General features: G+C 61.8%; 1 protein-coding gene across 1 annotated transcript; it reads right to left on the bottom strand.

Annotated features, from left to right (window-relative positions):
* Positions 1 to 456: 456 nt before the first annotated feature.
* Positions 457 to 1,560, bottom strand: TSSK1B (testis specific serine kinase 1B; the record flags this gene model as incomplete). The annotated part of the gene is made up of 1 exon (XM_080717839.1): positions 457 to 1,560. One exon carries the CDS (start codon positions 1,558 to 1,560, stop codon positions 457 to 459), a length of 1,104 nt encoding a protein of 367 aa, XP_080573965.1.
* Positions 1,561 to 1,880: the final 320 nt, after the last annotated feature.

Below are 1,880 nucleotides of genomic sequence, written 5' to 3'. Positions count from 1 at the left end.
TAGCTGAGACCTGGCCTCCTGCCTCCCCTGCAGGCAGCTGTGCGGCCCCTCTCAGCCTGTCCTCTCCTCGTCGTCTCCATCCTCGGAGAGCAGCATCTTCCTCATCCTGCACCTTGCTGACCCCAGCACCTCCAGGGCCCCCCAACCGTCTTAGCCTCTGACCACTGGACGCCGACATATCTCCCTCGGGTGGCGATTCCCAGTCGGAGTGGGAAGCCCAGGACTGCAGGCAGCTGGGCAGAGACAGGACCCGGGGTCTGCGCTAATATAGTGATTTATTGCCTCTTTAGCCTTGTGAGTTACCAAGTTCAAAGGGAGGGAGAAGAAACTGACGAAAATAGCAGCTCATCCGGGACCGCCTCCTTGCCTGGCTCGGCCCTTGACGTGCCCTGGGCTCAGGCGTCAAGCCAGAGCTCTGCCTCGTTCCTGCTGGCCCCCTGGGCCTCAGGAGGGCCACTAGGAGTGTGTCTCCGGAGGCTGCTTGGGGGGCCCTTCCTCTGCCTCCCGGGCCAGCTGCTCGTTGCTGAAGCCCAGGGTCTCTGACTGTCTGGACACCTGCACTATATCCTCCTCCTCGGGTTTTTTGTCGGGTCGGGCCTCAGGTCGCACCTCTTCCCGTTGCTCCAGCTTAGTGGCCGACTTCTTGTCAGAGGCGGCTTCGGGGGTCCAGGGGGTGTCGCTGCCCCGGGAGCTCTCCCCCTCCTTGTTGACCGCTGCGGATGACAGTACTCGCGCCTTGGGCTGCACCCAGCAGTGGCTGAGGATTTCGTCGATGTGCAGCCTGCGGCTGACGTCCGGCTGCAGCATGCGGTAGATGAGGTCCTTGCACTCGCCCGTCAGGTGCTTGGAGCGGGGGAAGTTGACGCGGTGCTCCTTCTGGATACGCAGCATCTTCTTGATGTTGGAGTCGTCGTAGGGCATGGAGCCGCACACCATGATGTAGAGGATCACGCCCAGGCTCCAGATGTCGTACACCTTGGGCTGGTAGGGGATGCCCTGCAGCACCTCGGGGGCCGCGTACGCCGCGGACCCGCAGAAGGTCTTGCTGAGGACCAGGCGGCCGCTCTCGTCCCGCAGGCAGCGCTTGGAGAAGCCGAAGTCGGACAGCTTGATGTTGAAGTCCTTGTCCAGGAGCAGGTTCTCGCACTTGAGGTCTCTGTGGACGACGTCCAGGTCGTGGCAGTACTTGATGGCCGAGGAGAGCTGGTGGAACTTCTTACGTGCGTCCTCCTCGTGCAGGGCGCCCCGGGTTTTGATGAATTCCAGGAGGTCCCCCTGCACCCCCAGCTCCATGACGATGTAGACCTTGCCGTCGGACGTCTCGAAGATCTCGTAGGTCTTGACGATGGAGCGGTGGTTCAGCATGGCCAGGATCTCAATTTCCCGAGGAAGGAATTTCTCCAGGAAGTCCGTAGGAGCTTTCTTGCGGTCGATGATCTTGACCGCCACGTTGAACTTGAGGCGCTCTGAGTAAGCAGATTTGACTTTGGCGTAGGAACCCTCTCCCAAGTTTATCCCCATGATGTAGCCTCGTCGCTTGAGGACGGCAGCGTCGTCCATGGTGCCGGGAGCGCCCAGTGTCTCTGAGGCTGCCCTCTACATCCCTGCGGGACCCGGGCCAGCAGCGCCCTCATTGACACTGTGGACAGAGAGTCCTCTGGGCTGGCCGGGCCTCCGAAGAGGCCAAGACTCTAGGATGGAACATTCAGCACTGTCTCCCAGGTGACTTCAGTGGGTGAAGTCACAAAGGGGCAGTGCCCCAGGCGAACGAGGCTCTGGCCTGAGCCACTTGGACTTGGAACCCTGGAGGATCTGCCCGTGGCTGGAGGCCACCCAGGAGGCCGTGTGCTTGCCTGGGATCGGAGGTAAGAGGGGGTGCG

This window comes from Muscardinus avellanarius (assembly GCF_963383645.1).
Source record: "Muscardinus avellanarius genome assembly, chromosome: 21".
Classification (NCBI taxonomy): Eukaryota; Metazoa; Chordata; class Mammalia; order Rodentia; family Gliridae; genus Muscardinus; species Muscardinus avellanarius.
Note: the sequence above shows the minus strand (reverse complement) of the source record. Positions and strands in the feature narration are given on the sequence as shown.